At 35.0% G+C, this 20,093-nt stretch overlaps 1 protein-coding gene across 5 annotated transcripts in view; it reads right to left on the bottom strand.

Annotated features, from left to right (window-relative positions):
- Window positions 1-20,093, bottom strand: part of BICD1 (BICD cargo adaptor 1) — a 219,046-nt gene that overhangs the window by 96,217 nt on the left and 102,736 nt on the right. For all 5 annotated transcript variants that reach the window (XR_006353267.1, XR_006353266.1, XM_043966786.1 and 2 more), the window contains exons 3-4: window positions 17,145-17,297; window positions 10,926-11,360 (exon numbers count right to left, since the gene is read on the bottom strand). Coding sequence is in view for 3 of the 5 variants with exons in the window: in XM_043966786.1 (XP_043822721.1) it covers window positions 10,926-11,360; window positions 17,145-17,297 (588 nt within the window). In the remaining 2 variants the exon portion in view is untranslated. The remainder of the gene's footprint in view (window positions 1-10,925; window positions 11,361-17,144; window positions 17,298-20,093) is intronic.

Consider the following 20,093-nt stretch of genomic DNA (forward strand, 5'->3'; position numbering starts at 1 on the left):
ATTATGCTAATTGATTTGTTTATTTTTAAAAGAGGCTTTGTAAATCATCTGATGTTTTAGAAAGGTCTGTGAATAACACATCAAACTTACCAACAGTATATCAGCTAAACAGAAAAATCTAAATGGAAGAAATTAATTTATAGTAAAGTAATCATGGTTAATGTACATATCTGGGACAGGTTGTTGTTAAAATAGGATGTAGTTCAATAAAATACAGCAATGCATCTGGAGCAAAATTACCCAGGTTTGAATCCTTACCCTGCTATTTCCTGTTTGTAAAACCTTGGGCAAGTCATTTGACTTCTCTGGGTCTAGACTTCCTTATTTATAAAATAAAAGTACTAAACTAGGTTATCTCCCTTCCAGCTCTAAAATCCTATGAAATTTCTAACTTACAGATGAAGAAACTGAAGCTCCAAGAGGCATTGTGACTTGACTGAGGTCACAGAAGCAATAAAAGGAGACTTGAATTATATTTGACCCTTTCCACTATACTACCTGACCTCTCCTTACAGAATAAGAACAAGGAGGATGTACCTTGTTGCTATCACCCTTAAAGGCTGGTAGCTATGAATAATTTGACTTGAAAATGAACAAGATTACTAAAAAAGAAAGAAAAATGAACTGAGAATTTTGTAGTGACTTGCATAGGATGCCTTAAGGAAAATTTCATTTTTTAAAAGACCATGGAGAACTTTTATTATAGCTCTGATTCTTGCTAATAAAGAATGGTTGCTGAAGTAGAAATGATAAGAACCTTGGGAGTAAAGTGGCTACTCCTGCTTAGAATCTGTGATAGAGGATAAAGAAGTTGGCTATTATCCAACAGGTGCTCTATGTCTAGGGAGAGCAGGTTTCAAAGAGTTCAGAGAGAGGTTATGTAGGATTCCATGAGCTAACATACTAAAAGGAATATCTGCTCACAGGGGAAGGGAAGGACTAAAGAAATTCTGAAGACACAAAGAGAAGCAATTCTGATGAGAAGGAAAAGAGAATATATAGATAAAGGATTCATTAAACAGCTTGAATTTTTAAAGCATTAACAAAAGATGAAAATATGGGCAGTAACAGATGACTAATACAAGAGTATAGTATGATTCTGTAAGAACAGAGTCAAGAATGTTAAAGCTCAGAATGAGCTGAGACTGACAAAGAAATCTAAACTTGTGGATTTTCAAAAAATCTATATCAGAAAAAAGAGAAGAGGCAAAGAGGAGGAGAGGATAATAATAACAATGACAGTGAAAATAAATAGATTCTACATATTTTTTTGTTCTAGTTAAGGATTTTGGGGTTAAAAAAAGAGAATGAAAATGACTAAAAGAGATGAAATTCAAGGTATTTAGAGAGATAGTAAGAGAGCCTGTCATTTCTTATAGCACAATAATATTCCATTAAAATCATATACCGGGGGCAGCTAGATGGCTCAGTGGATAGAGCACTGGCCCTGGATTCAGGAGTACCTGAGTTCAAATCCGGCCTCAGACCCTTGACACTTACTAGCTGTGTGACCCTGGGCAAGTCACTTAACCCCAATTGCCTTACTAAAAAAAAAAAAAATCATATACCACAGCTTGTTCAGCCATTCTCCAACTGATGGGCGTTCTTTTTATTTCTAAGTCTTAGCCACCACAAAAAGAGCTGCTTTAAATATTTTTGTACAAATAGGTCTTTTTTTCTCTTTTTGGGGATGTCTTTGGGATATAAACCTAGTATTGGTATTGCTGGATCCAAGGATATGCACAGTCTGATTGATAGCCCTTTGGGCATAATTCCAAATTGCTCTCCAGAATGGTTGGATCCCTTTACAACTCCACCAACAGTGGATTAGCATCATAGTTTTCCTACATCATATCTCCAACATCCAACATTTTCCTTTTTTGCTATATTTGTCACTCTGATAGATGTGAGGAGATATCTCAGAGTTGTTTTAATTTGCATTCTCTGATCAATAGTGATCCAGAACATTTTTTCATATGACTACAGAGCTTTGATTTCTTTGTCTGAAAATTGCCTCTTCATATCCTTTGATCATTTATCAACTGGGGAATGACTTGTATTTTTGTAAATTTGACTAAGTTCTTTATATATTTGAGAAATGAGGCCTTTATTAGAGATAATTGTTTCAAAAATTCTCTTCTAGTTTTCTGCTTCCTTTATAATCTCGGTTACATTAATTTTGCTTGTTGAAAAGCTTTAAAATTTTATATTGCTCCCTGTATCTTCTTTGGTCATAAATTCTTCCTCTGTCCATAAATCTGACAGATAAACTATTCCATGCTCTCTTAATTTCCTTATGGTATTTATGTATAAATCATGTACCCATTTTGACCTTATTTTAGTATATGGTGTGAGATGTTGGTTTATACCTAGTTTCTACAATACCATTTTTCCAGTTTTCCCAGCAGTTTTTGTGAAATAATGAGTTTTTGTTCCAAAAGCTTGTATCTTTGGGTTTATCCTATACTAGATACTATTATCATTTACTATAGTATAATTTGTACCCATTCTATTCCACTGATCCACCTATTTCTTAGACAGTACCAGATTGTTTTAATAACAACTGCTTTATAATACAGTTTGAGATCTGGTACTGCATTGATTCCATTAATATCCTTGAATTTTTTGTTCTTTGTTATTATTTTACTAGATCTATAAAAGATTTTTTGATAGTTTGATTGGTGTAGCACTAAATAAATTCATTTACTTAGGATTGTCATTTTTACTATATTGGCTTGGCCTACCCATGAGCAATGAATATTTTTCCAACTGTTTATTTGTATGAAAAGTGTTTTATAGTTTTGGTCATATAGTTCCTGGGTTTGTCTTGGCAGGTAGACTCTCAGGTATTTTATATTGTGTATGGTTATTTTAAATGGAATTTCTGTTGTTGCTGGATAGAAATGCTGATGATTTATGTGGGTTTATTTTGTATCCTGAAACTTTGCTAAAGTTGTTAATAATTTCAAGTAGCTTTTTACTTGATTCTCTAGAATTTTCTAAGTTTAACATCATATCATCTGCAGTGATAGTTTTGTTTCCTCATTACCGATTCTAATTAATTTCTTTTTCTTCTCATTGCTATAGCCAACATTTCTATTACAATATTAAATTATAGAGGTGATAATGGGCAACCTCTCTTCAACCTTGATTTATTGGGAAGGCTTCTAGCTTATCCTCATTACAAAGAATGCTTGCTGATGGTTTTAGATAAATATTACATATCACTTTAAGGTAAGCTTCATTTATTCCTATGCTCTCTAGTGTTTTTAATGAAAAAATTTTAAAACAAAACAAAAACAAAACCTGATCCAGGAGTTTGGTACACAGAAGCCTTTCTGCACAAGGAACAAGGGCAAGTCAAGAAAATTTAAGAGCCTAAAGCTGTGTGCTGGGGCAGGAATTTAGGAACTCAGATCAAAGTTTAACCATGGAGACCTATGGCCTACATCAATGTTGCTTTAATCTCAAACTGGGGCTCCAATGAATATCTCTTAAACTCTTCAGACCTTTTCACAGAGACTGTCCCAAGGCAAACTTCCCTAGTACTGTCACTCCTAGGGGCTTTGAAAAACACAGAGTTTATTGCCCAGACCACAAATAATTCAGATCACTACCAGAGAAAGCCCACCATTCTTTACAGACATACGTAGACCCTAATCAGAGCAAAAAGCCTCAATTCAAGAAGTGAAGCTGGCCTTTTCGTGGTGGCAAGATACTGGAAATTGAGGGCATGCTCATCAATTGGGGAATGGCCGAACAAGCTGTTATAATGTTGGTTATAATGTAATATAATTGTGCAATAAGAAATGATATGCAGACAGATTTCAGAAAAACCTGGAAACACTTGTATGAACCGATGCAAAGTGAAGTGCACCAAACCAGGAAAACATTGTACACAGTATCAGCAACATTGTATGATGATCAAATGAATGACTTGGCTCTTCTCAGCAACACAATGATCCAAGACAAGTACAAAGGACTCATGAAAGAAAATGCTATCCACATCCAGATAAAGAACAGATGGACTCTGAATGCAGATCAAAGCATAATTTTTTCACTTACTTTATTCTTGTTTTTTTCCTTTTTGATCTGTTCCTTCTTTCATAACTGTGACTAATATGGAAATATGTTTTACATGATAGCACATGTATAACCTATATCAAATTGCCTACCATTTTAGGAAGAGGAAAGGGGAAGGAGGAAAGAAGAAAAATATGGAACTCAAAATCTTGTAAAAGTGAATGCTAAGGGGGCAGCTAGGTGACGCAGTGGATAAAGCACTGGCCCTGGATTCGGAAGGACCTGAGTTCAAATCCAGCCTCAGACACTTGACACTTACTAGTTGTGTGACCCTGGACAAGTCACTTAACCCTCACTGCCTCATGAAAAAAAAATGAATGCTAAACTAGTCTCAGCAATACAATGATCCAATAACACTCCGAAGGACTTATGATAAAAAATGTTACCCATTTCTAGGGAAAGAACTGAGGGTGTCTGAATACAGATTGAAGCATAATTTTTTTAAACTTTATTTTTTCTTGAGGTTTTTTTTTCCACAACATGACTAATATGTAAATTTTTTGCATGACTAAACATGTATAACCTATATCAAACTGCTCAAAGGTGGGAGCAGGAGGGAGGGAGATAACTAAGAATTGAAAATTTTAAAAATGCATGTTAAAATTCTTTTTATATGTAATTGGGGGGAAATAAATACTAAATAAAGAAAAAAACTTTTTTAAAATGAATGCTAAAAATTGTCTTTACATGTAACTGGGGAAAAATAAAATACTTAAAAAAGGAACAAAATGTAACGATTGGAATAACGCCACCTGCTGGATACTTACTGTAGAAGAGTTCTGCCCATGAAGGGAAGGTCTTTGAGGGCAAGACCAGGAGTCAGGAAGTGACGCGGACTAGTGGGAGGAGGAAGGAAGAGACTGGCGCTCAGTCTCGCTCTCTTTCCTCTGGACTCTGGCGGAGAAGGGAGCTAGAAATGCGCTCTCCCTTTAATAGATAGGAATCTAGACCTTTCTCTCTCTCTTTACCAAATTCTTATTCTCCTTAATAAATGCTTAAAAGTCTAACTCTTGCTAAAGCTTATAATTTATTGGCGACCACTCATTAAATATTTTAGACAGACTAGCTAGAATTTTAGCCCTTAACAGATGGCTGACCACGAAGAGGAAAGCTAACCCTCAGTCTTCTTCTGATCTACTGGTTGGGTAAGAAATTTCCCCTCCCTCTCCCTTTAACTGCTAAGTACTGGTGTACTGGCTGTGTTTTCCTTTAAATTTTTTCGAATGGACCTTTTAAACTCCCTAATTATCCTATTTTTGATTTTAGTCTGTTTAACCAGACAAATGGGAGATAAGATCATGTTAATGCTTTGTTTTTGTGGATTTTCTATTTTTCTTTTTATTTTTGTTAAAAGAGCCAGCAACTTACTCACACAAGGAAATATCTCTCCCTCTCCCAACCATGCTTTTTCAGAGAAACCTGAAGAGATTCCCGCAGCTTTTCCCAGTTCTAACAGTAATTGTTGCTTTAATTTTGCATGCCTGGAGGCAATGACCCACCCTCTAGAAGCTTTTAATCCCCTAGCACCTGGAGGCAAAGTGGGGGAAGAGGAATCCAGGCCTGAGTTCAAAATCAAGTCTGATTCAAATTGCTCTGGTCCCTCCCCTCCTCTCCAGACCCCACCCTCTACTCCTCCTATGGCCAAGCCCATTGCTTCCCCTGCCTGGGAAGTCCAGAGATCTGATGCGCATGCTCAACTTTTTCTACCTGCATTTGCAGCTTCAGGCTCAGCCCTTCCCCGGCCTGGCTGTGCTTTTGAGACAATCTTAGAAAACTCTTTAAATTCCAGATATGCTCGTTTTGTTCATAATTTTGCTAACCTGCTTTTGTCTTTAATTAGTAATCTTATAAAGCATTTGTATGGTGAAAAGCCCGACAGACAATATAGAGGGGTTAAAGAAGAAAAACTTAAGCTGAATAAGAATGACAATCAACATAGTTCAAGACTCTGCTTCTTTTGCCATGGAAGGGTATATATTTTACAGAAATGTAGAAGTAAGCAGCAAGGTATTGATATGAGTATTGGGGATTTTAGATATCGGAATCAAGAGTGTTCTGAGTTCACTCAGATTATTAATGTCAGTTCAGAGGTTACATAGGATTTCTGTGCTATTAAATATACATTTTGAAATTAATGGTATGGGTTTATTTTTATAGAGATTTTAATGCTTTTGAGATTGTGTCATACTTAGTTTTTAAAACAAGGAGAATATTTGTAAAAGCTTTTTATAGTCATGTGATCAAGTTTATATTTTATAGTACTCTTATTAATATTAAGTTCATGCTCATTTAGATTTCCTTAGTTTGGATTTCACTGTCTTTTATTGTTCCACGTGTATTTTCTTCTATTCATTCATCTATCTAATTTTGAAACATGGTTTTGATTTCATAATACAATGTTAATTCTAGGAGTATTGTGCTCCCATATTCTGAGTTGTTTGTTTTTGTTATTTTTTCTCAACTGATTATTCGATCAAACTCTTTAAAGCATTTCCCTGGCAAATTGTTTGCCATGGCAAGTGTAAATTGATTCTAGAAGTATTATTTTTGATAAGCATATTCCAAAAAAAAAAAAAGAGAGGAACATTTGTAAAAGTTGTCTTTGAGATTGTGTTGTGCTTTAACTTGTATTCAAATATGTTCTGATTTTTCACAAAAGTAATTGTATACTAAGTAAAAAAAGGGGTATTATTTGAAATTGTTGCATAATTATATATTGTGTTCTGAGTCAAGATGTATTCACATTTTTTGCAATCATTTATTATCCTCAATTTTTAAATCCATATGAGACTTGGATTATGGGAACTTATCATTTAAGACATTAATTGCCTTTATTCTGAGTTATCAGATGCCAGTTGGCCAAGATGCCATCCAATCACAAGAGGAATACATGCAAAGAGCAGACATTGAACTGTTACATGAGGGGAGACATGCACGAAGTTAAGGTATGGCCGAGGGAACGGCTTTTGACAAATGTTGAGGTTGGATTCTCTTGGTTTAATATTTTATTTTATTTTTCCCCACAATATTGTACAGATGGCTGGAAGTATTCATCCCACCCATCTCACTTCTACACCTGGCTTCTATGCTCCTTCCTATATGCCTGATGCCATGGACATCTCAATCCCATGCATCTGATTAAGTCTGACTCAGTTTCTTCCAATATGTTCGGTGGCATGGACATATATTCCATCCACCTATTTTAAGCCTGGCATACTGTATGGGCAGTACATATTGCTCAAGTGTGGGAATGCTCATATCCCATCATTTCTCTGTTCTTTTATGGTAACCCCCATAATTATCTCAGGTGTCATGATAAATAACAGTGTTGAATTTGGCCTTGACACCTGTTACCAATTATATTAGATTTTCTAATTTCTCATAATGGCATGAGGATAATTAGGCAGATGATGCAAAAAGTGATGAAACAAAGATAAAAATTATTTTTAAAAATTAATATCGCAGCAATTGTCTTCTCAATTACCCTCCATAAGGGGGGACTATAGTAAGATTATAATTTTAAAGAATGTTTCAATTTTTGTTTTATTATATGTTTCATGTGTAACAACTAAGATTCTGAATTCCCTTAGACATGTTTTTGAGAACTTTCATTGTTTGATTTGATTATTGACAAAGCTATTTTAAAGTTGTGTTAAGCTCAATTTTGTAGGAAATTTTCCTGGCTGATTACCAGCATCCACACATCAACCCCTGAAAAGACTTCCATTCCACGACTACACCTAGAGGACATCTGAGAAAAGACTTTCAGAGACTTTAAATGAACAGTTTTGATTTGTTGTTTTTGTTGTTTTTTTTCTCTTTCTGTTATAATATACACCATCTGTAACATGTATTCTCTGCAGAGGCCCTCCCTTTGCAAGACTAATGTCAAAGCGTCGGTTCATGAGGACAAAAAAAAAATCGCCCCTCTGGACAAAACTTTCCTCTCTTCCTTTTCTATATTGTTGTTCACATATTATTAGTTAGCAATAGTTATTATATTCTTTTTACTGTTCCGTCAAGGAAACATTTTGTTTCTTGAGGAACAACAGGGGGGACTGTAACGATTGGAATAACGCCACCTGCTGGATACTTACTGTAGAAGAGTTCTGCCCATGAAGGGAAGGTCTTTGAGGGCAAGACCAGGAGTCAGGAAGTGACGCGGACTAGTGGGAGGAGGAAGGAAGAGACTGGCGCTCAGTCTCGCTCTCTTTCCTCTGGACTCTGGCGGAGAAGGGAGCTAGAAATGCGCTCTCCCTTTAATAGATAGGAATCTAGACCTTTCTCTCTCTCTTTACCAAATTCTTATTCTCCTTAATAAATGCTTAAAAGTCTAACTCTTGCTAAAGCTTATAATTTATTGGCGACCACTCATTAAATATTTTAGACAGACTAGCTAGAATTTTAGCCTTAACAAAAAGAAGTAAGGCTGGGAAAATTTTAAAAATATATAAGCAAGGGGGAACTAGGTGGTACAGTGGATAGAGCACCGACCCTGGAGTCAGGAGGACCTGAGTTCAAATCTGGACTCAGACACTTGACATTTACTAGCTGTGTGACCCTGGGTCACATATATACATATGTATTTATGTGTATATATATGTATATGTATACATACATATATACATACATACATGTATGTATACATGTGTGTGTATAAAAGCAAGCTCTGATGATAAAGAAATATTATAGAACCAGGGATGCTTAGGAGACAAATTTCATATTAGAGGATAAGCACACATTATCAACAAGCAAAATCACAAATAAAAGACTTGTCATAAGCTCTATTGAATTCCTAGAAGATATGAGGCAAGAGTTTTTAAAAATTCTAATCTAACTAAAATGAGAGCTCTGGAGAAAAGAATGGGAAAGGAAATAAAAGTTCTAGAGTAAAGACTCAGAAGGAGAAGAAATACATTAATAGGAGTTGCAGCTTTTCTCAAATAACATACCATCCAAAAATTAGTTTGGACCTAATATAGATCAATGACTCCACAAAATAACATGAAATATTAGAATAAAATCAACACTGAAAAATATCACAAAATGTAAAAATATCTCCTGTCAAAAACAACAGATCTGGAAAACAAGGGGAGGTGGTGATGATGATGATAAGGAAGAAGAAGAGAAGAGCTATCATTTATACAGTGCTTTAAAGTTTCTAAAGCATTTTACATTTGATCCTAAGAATCATCTGATTTCCTGAAAACTTTGACCATAAAAGCATAGCTACAATGTTTTTTAAGAAATCATGAATGAAATTCTCCCAGAACTATTAGAACTAGAAGGCAAAGTGAAATTAGAAACAATCTACCACCCAAAAAAAAAATCTAAAATGAAAATTCCCAGGAACATTATAGCCAAAATCCAGAACTTCTACTTAAAAAACATATATTGCAAGTGTATAGAAAGAAAGGGTTCAAGTACTGAAGAGAGATACAATCAAGTTTGAACATTAAAACTTTAAGAATTCTTTAAAGAAGAAAGCTTAGAATACAATATTCCTAAAGGCAAAAAAATGTTTACAACCAAGAATAACTTAGCCAGGGGAATTGGACTGGGTGGGGTGAGGAAATGGATTTTTAATGAAGTAGAGGACTTCTTAGCATTCCAGATGAAAAGACCAGAATTTAGTAAAAACTTTAAAATGAAAACACAGGAGTTAAGAGATACCTTATAGTATTGTGCTGATTGTCAAAGGAAATAATTCTGCGAGGTCCTTTGCAAACTTTTATTTAGTTTTTCTCATCTTTTTTGATGAGTTTCTGATAGAAATGGCCCAAGGACAAGTCTTTTATAGTTAATTCTCTATGGATAATGTGCAAGTGGATAAAATGATTTCTTTTGTAATTGAAGATTAATATCATTATCATATTTGTATTTCTCTCAGTATGTAACAGTGCTTTGAATGTGGTAGGCACTAACTACATAATTGCTGAAATCCTTAAACATTTTCATTAAGTAGATTTCTTAATACATTCATTAATGCAGCATTTTTCAAATAGTAGAATTTGTTATATTTACATTCCCACAGTAATGTCAGGATAAGTAAGCTATTGGATTGAACATGAAAATGTCCTAATTATATACTGTATGATGTCCTATTAATGGTGTTTGCTAAAATGGAATTCTGTCTAAAATTGATCCTTCACTCTCTCTAACATTATAGGCATGCCTTTGGTACTTTTACTCAATTTGCATAGGAGAAAATTATTTATTCCTTCGTCTTACCAATAGCACTTAATAGAGCAGACCTCATTGGCTCTTTTTCCTTTAGCACTGGGTCTTTAGCTAATTTTATCTTTTTCCATTTTGCTCTTTTTGCCGTGTCCCTTCATTTATATGCAGTTCTTACAGCTCTTTAGCAAAGTAGAAACTTATTAAATTAGAATACTACCAGGAACAGTAACCAAGGTGATCTGTTCCCCAGCCATATTTCTCTCTCCTAATAAATCTCCTTTTATTTCACAAAAAAAATTAGAATACTATCAAGTAGAAATTAGAAGATGAACAAGAAACTCCTCTTGGAAAGAAATTCTGCTTTAATATATACTTTACTTGTGAGATTTAAAATTGGATATTAGATCATAAATCTCCCCTTTTTAACCTTTCCCTTAATTTATCTCCCAGACTAGTAAATGGAAGAAGCTTCTGGTTTTCTAGTTAGAGCTTTATTGTGTGGTAGTTACCAGGTGATGTTGATTAGAGGGATAGGAAAGTAGAAATACAAAACAAATAGTCTTAAGTCTAAGCTTAGTCTATATTCTGTATAAAACTCACCCTGAATAATTCTCCCTGAATAGATTTTTTAAACTTTCCAACAAACTACCAAAATTTATTACCTGCATAAGTTGCTGCTTCAGTTTCTGCATTTCTGAAATGTTAAGCTCACTGAATAAGTCAGAGACCGGGTGTAGAGTTTCTCCTTTCCTTCCTGGAGTCCGGTAATCTCCATTCAATTTCACAAGTGGCCCATGGATGTGTCCATTCATTTTGTCATCATTGTTTGGTTCACTTATATCTTCTGCAAATTTTTGTCCATCTACTGAGATATTGATATGATTATTATATACGCTTTCATTGAGATTAATATACTGGGAGAGTTCCTTCCTCAGGTTGTTCTTTTGTTCTCTTTCATTTTTTAAAGTCTCCAAGACTTCTTCTAGTTGGCGCTCAGCAATTTCTTTCAACCGGATGGCATCTTCTAGCTGGCTATTTAACAATACCATCTCTTCCTCAAATCGTTTAATTTCATGTTTTAAGCCTTCATATTCCACCTAAATTAGAAAGAACAAAAAAACATTCATTAAAACTTTAAGAATTCTGTAAGCCCTACATACTTAAAAGCCTTTCCAAGTATATAACTGAATGCCATAACCTTTCCTCTGAAGTTTTACATTAAATTGTTTTTCTTAAAAAGAATTTAGACATATAAGTAACATGACTATAAGTCAATTATTTAAACCTATGTATAAATTAGTGCTATTGATAGAGGTTGAGCAGTATTTCCCTCTTTAGATGAACTGGCAGACATTTTTTCAATTTTCTGTGGTACTCTATGATTTGATATTAAAGAACCCTGTTTGCCAGATTTCCATAGTAGACTGAGGTTAGTTGACCTAGTAGAGCTTTAGTTCCTCAAAAGCAGGGACCTTTTTTAAAAAAAATTAATTTTGACTTTCTATAGTAAGTACATAATGCTTTCCTGGACTGGATTGGTTTGAGCTAAGAAAAATGGGAGCATAAGTAGCTCTTATATAAGTAAGACTTTTTATTACTATGTATTACTTATAAAAAAGTGGAATCTGGATCTGATGGGTACTGATTCTTTTGGGAAAGTATCTAATTGGATAATTTGATCAGTATAGTACAGAAGCGATGATACCATGGAAATATCTACAAAACTCTAACTACCTAACCAGAATGAAGCTTTTTGAGACTGAGGAAAGCCCCAGAATGACATATAAATAAGGGTCCCATGTCTTTATCTCTCAGAGGCTGAAGGAGGATCCCATTTTCATCCTTACCCCTGAGCTACAAGGAGCTCCATGAATCCTTGCTAAGGAACACTAGGGAATCCAAATCCCCATTTCTTTCAGAACCCTAGTAGACCTATCTTCACTTCCTAGGAACACCCACAATATTTTGTTTTCTCTCCTGTATTTACGACAATCTATTTTAGGTTTTAAGTATTTCTGTAGCTGTCTTTTTTTGTCCTGTATGTAAACTCCTTAAGTCCCTAACATAGTCTTTTGCACATAGAAGGCACTTATTAAGTGTTTGCTGAATAAATGAGTAAATCATGATGCAGGGCACAGAAGTATATTCTTAGTGCTGCATTAAAGAAGTCCTCAAGAGCCCCACACCCCTGGATAAACCTGCAGGAAGCAACAGGGATATTTCTTCACGTATCTGAAGACTTAAATGGAGAGCTTCTCAGAAAACCTAGCAAGTTTCAGGGGTTCAGTTACGGGGCTGTTTTTTCTTTTTCTTTCTATGAGTCATAAGAACATAGACCTCACTATAAGCCATGAATAGTAGTTGATCCCCTTTCTCCTTATATATCTATTCCTATCCCTACATCCCTATACTTACACTGCATGTATGCCGATTAGGGAGACAATGTACTTTGTCTTATTATCAAGAGCCTATACAAAACTTCCTCTCTTCAGATAAACTATAATTTCTCATCAGGCAGAAACTTCTGTGATTGGTGGTAGTAGTATAAAATGTTACAAGAATATCAGGCCTAAGTAAAGACTGATGATAGCAGTGTAGCAGGGTCTGTTCATGCAGAGACTGGCAAGTTGAAAACCTATTCAAAAGAGACCATATTTAGGATGGCAGATGGAGCTTAAGAGGACAAATTCATATTAGAGATCTTTTTTTTAATTTTAAAAATTCCTTTAAGAGTGATACAGCCTCAGCTTTTATACCTTAGACTAAAATGGAGACCTGAATAGGCTGACAGGGCAGAAGCTAGAAAAAGGACTAAACCAGTGGAGTAAGATGATCTATTTATTGTTAGATTGTGGGATTAGCAGAGATATCAATTTAGGTGTAGGAGATGTGTAGAAAATTTTGTTGCAAAAGAAACTTCAGCCATGTTGAAGTGGTGCTAAAATTGATAGTATGGGATAGAGTCCTTGTTATGGTCCTAAGGTTCTAAAAAGTTTCTTGAATGTCATTAATAGTTCTGCACTGGGGAAGCTAGATGGCGCAGTGGATAGAGCACCAGCCCTGGAGTCAGGAGTACCTGAGTTCAAATCCGGCCTCAGACACTTAACACTTACTAGCTGTGTGACCCTTGGCAAGTCACTTAACCCCAATTGCCTCACTTAAAAAAAAAAAAAAAGTTCTGCACTCGATTTAGACCCACCATGACAAAATGTTAAATACCTAAAATTTGTTTGGACCTTTCCTGATCCTTATTTTAGGTCCCTGGAAGTTCAGAAATCCTTACCATTTTGCTCTGCTAAGTGTCCTATGCTGAGTATCTTTAATTCCCACATTCCAGTCCAGAGACCTATAAAAACTTGGCTCTCTTGTTTTATCAAAATACTCATGTACTAACTATTAAGTCTAATAAGTCATGCTAAAGTAATCTGAATGGACCTTTGATGGTCATTAACCCTAGACAGAACAAATCATGGATTAGTTTTGCTGAAATGATTAGAGGCCTACTCCTATAATCTGTAGTAGGTTGAACTGGAAGAGGAAGAGCCTGAATGTCATTGTCACTGACTTGCTTCTTCAAAGACTTAAAACCCAGATCTTCCCACTTCTGTTTTCAGGTTTTTTTTGCCTCCTTTTCCTTATTTAAACAAAATTCTTCCCCAACTACCCTTAATCTTAAATCAACCTCTTACCCAAAATTCCCAGGAAAAAAAATGTTACGGTTTTTTCTTTTAAGAGGGGTCTTTAATGCCGTAGACAGCAAATCTTGGGACATTCATGTCACACACAAAGGAAAATATTTTAGGACAGAGCTACATTTCAATTGCTGTTTTAATCACAATATACTGGTAGCTGCTTATATCCCTGTTGAACTAATCCTCATTCTATTTATGACAAATAGAATTAAATTAGCAACTAATGAAATAGGGTTGAAGAATTGAAATTTGTTTCTAATTTGTTTCTGTGTTAGAAACACATGTATTAGAACATATATTGAAACTGAAAAATGAAAAGTTAATCAGAACTAACCCTTATATTCAGAGTTGTTGGTGGGGTTTTTTTGTGTTTGTTTCAAATGGATTTTGAATATAAATTACTCATTGTGGAGTAAATATTTAACACCTAATCAATGAATAGCTAAGTTATTGGGAATTTGGGGGGGCAGAAATTGCCTCTTCATTTTTCAAGAGCTACATTTTAATGTGGTAACTTGATTTTTCATTACTAACATATTTTGATCATAAAGGAAATTTTTGATAGATACAAGTGCTGATGAGAAACAATGTACTGGTATTATCTCATTTTTACAACATGTATAATTATGCCTGCTTATCAAAGAATAAGCTAGAATGCCCCCATTGAAACATTTTGGCAAATAATGATGAAATAATTAATTAGACCCTGATTTGGGGGCAATTATCATATGATGCCTTAGAAATAAAAGTGAGGGGGCAGCTAGGTGGTGCAGTGGATAAAGCAGTGGCCCTGGATTCAGAAGTACCTGAGTTCAAATCTGGCCTCAGACACTTGACACTTACTAGCTGTGTGACCCTGGGCAAGTCAAGTTAAAGACAAGTGTAGCTGTTTCAGAATAGCTAGGTGGCACAGAGGCTAGAATGCCAGGCTTAGAGTCTTGAAGACTCAGCCCAAGTCACTTGACCTTGTTTGTCTTCATTTCCTCATCTGTAAAATGCAGTGGAAAAGGAAATAGCAATATACTCCAATATCTTTGCCAAGAAAACCCCAAATGGGGTCACAAAGAGTTGGACATAACTGAAATGACTGAATGACACAACTATTTCCATTTTCATTTATTTCAGATGAATTGTCTGTTTCCCATATTTTAATTACTGTTAAAAGAAGAAGAGTGAAACAGAAATAATCATGCAATGGTTACTACAAATCGCCAAATAAACAAAACATCCTAGTTAACAAATACTCTTAGGAAATCATAGCAGTCTTTCCAGGATGACTTAAACTGGCCCTAATTAACCCCCAAGGGAAATTAAAGTCTATCCAATAATACCCAATGGAAGAAGGCTGCAGGTGTACCTTCAATTAACTGCAGTCCATTGGAAACACTCACATTGCCAACTGCAATCTATCACCAAGGATTTAGATTTTTCAGAAATTAATGGTCATTTAAAATCCAAATCATCAGTAAGAGACTGCTTTGGTAACATGAGTGTTTCCAATGGAGTGTAGTAAATTTGCTTTAAGTCCTATTTGTGTTTCATAAGGAGGGTGGGAAGAGAATTTATTATTTTTGACTCCTAGAGGTTTATGAGAAATGCTAAAAACGTAAGCATAAAATGCAACCATTCCTCAATGCACATATAGAGCTATATACATTCAATGATTTAAGTGGCATAGGATAAACAACGAATGCTGTCAGGACTCTATTTATGAACTGAAATTATTCAATCACCTCTTCATCATTAACTCAACATGGTCCATTCTCACTTGTCTTCCAACTTTAAATTCTTAAAAATCAATGGGGATGTATCTATAGTTAAAAGACAGTATTTTGTTGGTGGGTTGTTGAAGGGTGGGGTGAGGTCAGCCTCTTTCTCAGTTTTCTCCTTTGGAAAGGGAAGCAGAAACAACATTTAGCCTGGCATCAGCTAAGTGGTGAGTCCCAACAATCTTACTACTTTTGTCATCCTCCTTCAAGAATTACAAATATTAATAAGCATTTGCATAAATTACATCTTCAAAGAGAGAGCTCTCATTGTTAATCCAACAAAATAAACATATCAAAAACATCATTTTCTAAGATTTTTTAGAAAGAGAAATTATATTAACATATGTGCATATTAGTTGAAATCTCAGCCAAGCTAGAAATGAGGAAGACAATTTCTTTTGATAGAGGAAAACAGGCACTTTTCTTCTTAATGGCTCTGATCTTGACTTCTGCCTAAATTCTGTTCTTTTTGAGATCTCAAAGAATTCTACAAATCAGAATAATTTTAATAACAAGGAAAGACATTTTAACTTTCTTTTTTTTTTTTTTTAGTGAGGCAATTGGGGTTAAGTGACTTGCCCAGGGTCACACAGCTAGCAAGTGTTAAGTGTCTGAGGCCGGATTTGAACTCAGGTACTCCTGACTCCAGGGCCAGTGCTTCATCCACTGCGCCACCTAGCTGCCCCCATTTTTAACTTTCTTAACCATATACCCTGGTACCTTTTTTAATGGGCTGAAATAATTCCAAATGTTTGAAGAAACAAGTTTGCAGCAAAATTTAGTGTCTACTCCTAGTGCTTATGCTAAGCTTTCTTCAACAAACAGAAACTTTTTAGTTCTAAACTACAATAACATAGACTGAAACTCCAAACTGTGGCATCTTTTGTCTACACAATAATCTATGAAAGCATACTATTTCAGTTAAAAAATAATAGCAATAATAACAATATTGTTATAAATTTTATAGGGAAAAGGAGTTTTGTTAAATTTGATTCTTTAATACATCAAAAGACTAAAAAAAAAAAAATCTATGATTCATCAGGGTTCTCTCTACATATATAGAATGCATCCTCTCTAAGTTTTCATGTTTTGGTATGGCCAGAAAAATACATCGATTGGTGGTTATCCTTCCAGTGATAACCTTTCTGAACTTAAATAGTCTGGTCCTCAAATATCACAGTTTGTCACCAAGACTGCGCTTGAAGACCTTCTTACTTGGCGGGGCCTACCAGAGCTTTGTGCTCCCATGATGAGGCAGGAAGAGAACATTAACAAAGGTTCATTAACTTTAGGAGAGAAAAATAATGGCAAAATTTGAGAAACTACTTATTGAGATAGGAAAACGTCAGTTACTAAGCAGTATACAGAAGGTATACTTTCATCTGGACTGTTACAAATAAAACCTTTATAAAAATCCTACCTGGTTCTGTTTCAGTGTGGACACCAGCTTCTGTAAAGTAATATTTTCCTCTTCCAATTCAGTGTAGTCCTGAAGTAGGCGAGTTTCTCGAAACTTGTATTCTCGGATTTCATCCTTCATTCTTATTCTCTGTAGCTCTAACACTTCATTGTTCTGAAAATTGAAGAAGAAAAAAACAAAAAACCCATAGGTTGAATGTGATATCTTTCCTCTGATGGCCTGAATGGTAAGACAGCATCTCAGGAAGTAAAAAAAATTAATAAATGTGAGAAATGGTCTTTTAAAAATGTTTTTTTAAAAAAAGTTTATAGACACTGTGGTTTTGTCTTTGACAACTCCTAGAAAGGAAACCTGAATAAGTAATAACTTAAAGAGAAATATCCTTTCTCCATTTTATAATAGATTTTGTAATTTTCTCTGCAAAGGGAAAGTAACTAAAAATGTTTTCTTATAATCAGTAATTCATGTATTTTCTTAGATTTTTTTCTTAGACCTTTCCCCATTATGCTATTTGTAAAGAAAAATTTTAAAATATCTTTTGCCCAGATATTTTACCAAAATAAATACCTAAAATAAATCAGAAAACTGGAGATAAAATTAGGAAGAAAATTTAAGTTCCCTGTGTACTCAGGTTAAATAAGCCAAAAGTAATCTATAAAACCTCTCCCAGTTAAATGGCATTGTCCTGCTAGTGTTGTTTCCCTTATCCTAGATTCTGATGTAGGAAAATTGGGACACTGATGCATTGTTGGTGAAGTTGTGAATTGATCCAACCATTCTGGAGATCAATTTAGAACTATGCCCAAAGGGCAAACTGTGCATACCCTTTGATCCAACAATAAACATTAATAGGTCTGTATCTCAAAGAGATCATAAAAAAGGGAAAAGGACCTACATGTACAAAAATATTTATATCAGCTTTTTATGTGTGGCAAAGGATCAGAAATTGAGGAGAATGGATGGACTTTGAATGCAGATCAAAGCATAATTTTTTCACTTTATTCTTTTTTGTGTTTTTTCCCTTTTATATGTTTCTTCTTTTACAACATGCCTAATGTGGAAATATGTGTTACATGATTGCTCATGTATAACCTATATCAGACTATTTGCCATCTTGGGGAGGGGGGAAAGAAGAGAAAAGATTTTGGAACTCAAAATCTTATAAAAATGAATGTTGAAAACTATCTTTACAAGTAATTAGAAAAAATAAAATATGATTTACATTTAAAAAATAAATGGGGCAGCTAGGTGGCACAGTGGATAAAGCACTGGCCCTGGATTCAGGAAGACCTGAGTTCAAATCTGGTCTCAGGGGCGGCTAGGTGGCACAGTGGATAGAGCACCGGCCCTGGAGTCAGGAGTACCTGAGCTCAAATCCAGCCTCAGACACTTAACACTTACTAGCTGTGTGACCCTGAGCAAGTTACTTAACCCCAATTGCCTCACTAAAAAAAAAAAAAAAAATCTGGTCTCAGACACTTGACACTTACTAGCTGTGTGACCCTGGGCAAGTCACTTAACCCCCATTGCCCCACCAAAAAAAAAAATGAAGAGGTTATCAATCATTGTTTGTAACTATAAAGTTATTTTTAAATAACTGTATGGAGATGTGCATACATACATGTATCTATATACAAATACATATTTGTTCTTAGTAACGCCAAAGTGTTGCTCCTTTGTGAGCAATTTGGGGCAGAAAAAAATTTATGTAAAGAAAAAAGAATGAAATCAGTTTGTAAAGAACAGACGGTATTGGCCTTTTTGTATGTGAAAATTTGGCATCTGAAATGGGCAGAAAGAATTTTTGTGTGAAAAACTGATAAAAATCCATTTTTGAAAAAAATAAAACCACCAGAGGAGGCCTGGAAAGAACTACCCCTAGATATTGGACACAGTTTTTCCCTCAGTAATTTACATGTGACTCTTTTGTAGAGTTTGAGATATTAAAAACTCACAAAGTAGTAAATCAAATAAGTTTTTGTAAACTATAGGAAGATTAAATAAAGACCACTGGTTTCATACTAACAACATTTTTATTTCATGAGTTTTACCATAAAGGGGAAATACTAATCACCAAGGTGTTTTGATTTGAGCCATTAGAGGAAGGGGAAAACCCATCAGCAACAGAAGAGCAGATAAGAATATGGCTGGAAAGGAATTAAGAAGATGCCAGTGGAAGTAGTAAGCTCACAGAAAATCTTTAGATGCTATCCTTGGGAGGCTGCCAAGAGGAAGACAAGTACTGCTTTGTGAATTGGTTGACAAAATGCCTCGGAGCCTGCACAATGGAAGAGAGGTGAACTCTGTTTCAGTTTCAATTATTGCCTGTTAGGAGCACCTAAGAGGTGAAGTTTCTCAGAGAAGTTTGGTTACTCTGCTGACTCTCCTCCAGTTTGAGAGGGGAAAATTGAAGAAAAGAGACAGGCTCTACAGGTAATGTTCTATAAGCAAAGGCAGAATTCACTGGAAAAAATAGAATTCTACTGAGTGAAGAGCTGGTTGGGCTTATCTGCATGGCAAAGAAAGCCAATTTGAGGAGCTCTACAGTTTTCTAGCTTAAAGAGAACATCTTGTCACTATAGTAGCATACCACTTTCTCAGTGCCCTCATAAGGATAATGTAAGCCAAAAATTCTTGTCATTGCTTCATTATTAGTTCAAGAACAGCAGAGGAGCTGATTTGCCCAGCAGTAGTAGTGAGGCCCAGAAATGGAACAACTAACAAAGTCGTTTTGTGTGGTGCAGATTTTTCCTGAAGGAATTAGGAACATTAAGGTTTGTAGTAAAAAACTGATTTTCCCCAAGTCTGTGGATTTTCCTTGCACATGTTAGGTTACTGTTTGACCACTCTTCCCCACAGGCACTGCATTGTATTGGTGAGAGAGTATAAGTCATGTTAAGTAATGTGTGGACTCTTATGTATTGATTATTACTGTACTCACTTTATATT

The sequence above is a fragment of the Dromiciops gliroides genome, chromosome 5 (assembly GCF_019393635.1).
Source record: "Dromiciops gliroides isolate mDroGli1 chromosome 5, mDroGli1.pri, whole genome shotgun sequence".
NCBI lineage: Eukaryota > Metazoa > Chordata > Mammalia > Microbiotheria > Microbiotheriidae > Dromiciops > Dromiciops gliroides.